Source organism: Haplochromis burtoni, unplaced genomic scaffold (assembly GCF_018398535.1).
Source record: "Haplochromis burtoni strain Fernald_Lab_line unplaced genomic scaffold, NCSU_Asbu1 Contig_35, whole genome shotgun sequence".
Lineage (NCBI taxonomy): Eukaryota > Metazoa > Chordata > Actinopteri > Cichliformes > Cichlidae > Haplochromis > Haplochromis burtoni.
In genome coordinates, this window is record NW_024582396.1 from 3,203,903 (window position 1) to 3,204,934 (window position 1,032).

General features: G+C 45.3%; 1 protein-coding gene across 1 annotated transcript in view; it reads right to left on the reverse strand.

Moving 5' to 3' along the window:
- Nucleotides 1-362: 362 nt before the first annotated feature.
- Nucleotides 363-1,032, reverse strand: part of LOC102308356 (E3 ubiquitin-protein ligase TRIM21-like) — a 35,252-nt gene continuing 34,582 nt past the window's right edge. Inside the window, exon 2 of the mRNA XM_014332604.2 lies at nucleotides 363-1,032. Coding sequence (XP_014188090.1) covers nucleotides 787-1,032 — 246 coding nt within the window. The 3' untranslated portion in view covers nucleotides 363-786.

Below are 1,032 nucleotides of genomic sequence, written 5' to 3' on the forward strand. Positions count from 1 at the left end.
GAATCTTCTGCTATGATAAATGCTCGTTAATAAAGTTAAATAAAATCTCAGGTCACTGGTTCTGTCTTAGCTGAGTCAGCTGCTCTTCAGACTAGAAAGGCTGCAGGCTTCTAACACCAGCCGTGCTGATGAGGTTAAAGTGTCGTTCCCACAGCTCAGGTATTAAAAATATATGAGTTATTGGCCTCTTTAACAAATGTGCCGTTCAGGGGAAAATGAATCTGTGGCATTTAAACCTCCCAGAGGCTAAATGCTATCAGTCAGGTGTGTGTTATTCCTGGCAGTAGCATGACCTGCGTGGGTGGAAACATGAATAATGAAATAACATCTCTAAATAAAATCAGTGACATAAACAGGAAGAGTCGGATTATTGATTTAATGTGAAGAAGAAGACAAAAAGAAGTTAGTTGGTTTGACCCAATCAGCTCCGCATTTCTAGAGTAGCGTTACATAATTCACAAATAATCTTAGCTTATCTTTCACTCGGCCTGAGCGTATGGCAGTGAAACTAAAGGCTGGCTCAGTCACCTGATCCAGTCCCAACTGTTTTGGAAAGAGAGAAGTTTGAAGCTGAGTCTTAAGTAGAGAGGGGGTCTGTCCCCTGAAGCCAAACTGGGAGCTGCCTCCCATTCTACTTATAGAAACTCGAGGAAACACAAGTAATCCAAGTATTCTTTTACTGGAATACCAGAGGATGCACCGAGCAACAGGAGCTTCAAGTTCACAGTGTGGTTTGGGATAAGGCCGGGAAACCTGACCTCATTACTCTGGTGCTGTGGGGCCGGTCTAATCAATGGGGGTGATGATTAGCGGTGCAGAGTTTCTACCATTATCATTCAGACCGGGACTGAAGAATGGGCGGAGCTTCTGAGTGAAGGAGCAGCCAGTAAAGGAGTAGATCAGAGCTGCAGTATCCACGTCATAAAAGGAGACCCGACCCTCGTCATAGTCCACAAACACCCCCACCCTCTCAGGACCAGACCGGAGAGAGAGAGCGACATCAGGGTCAGCCTTAGCTTTGTACTCGTATCC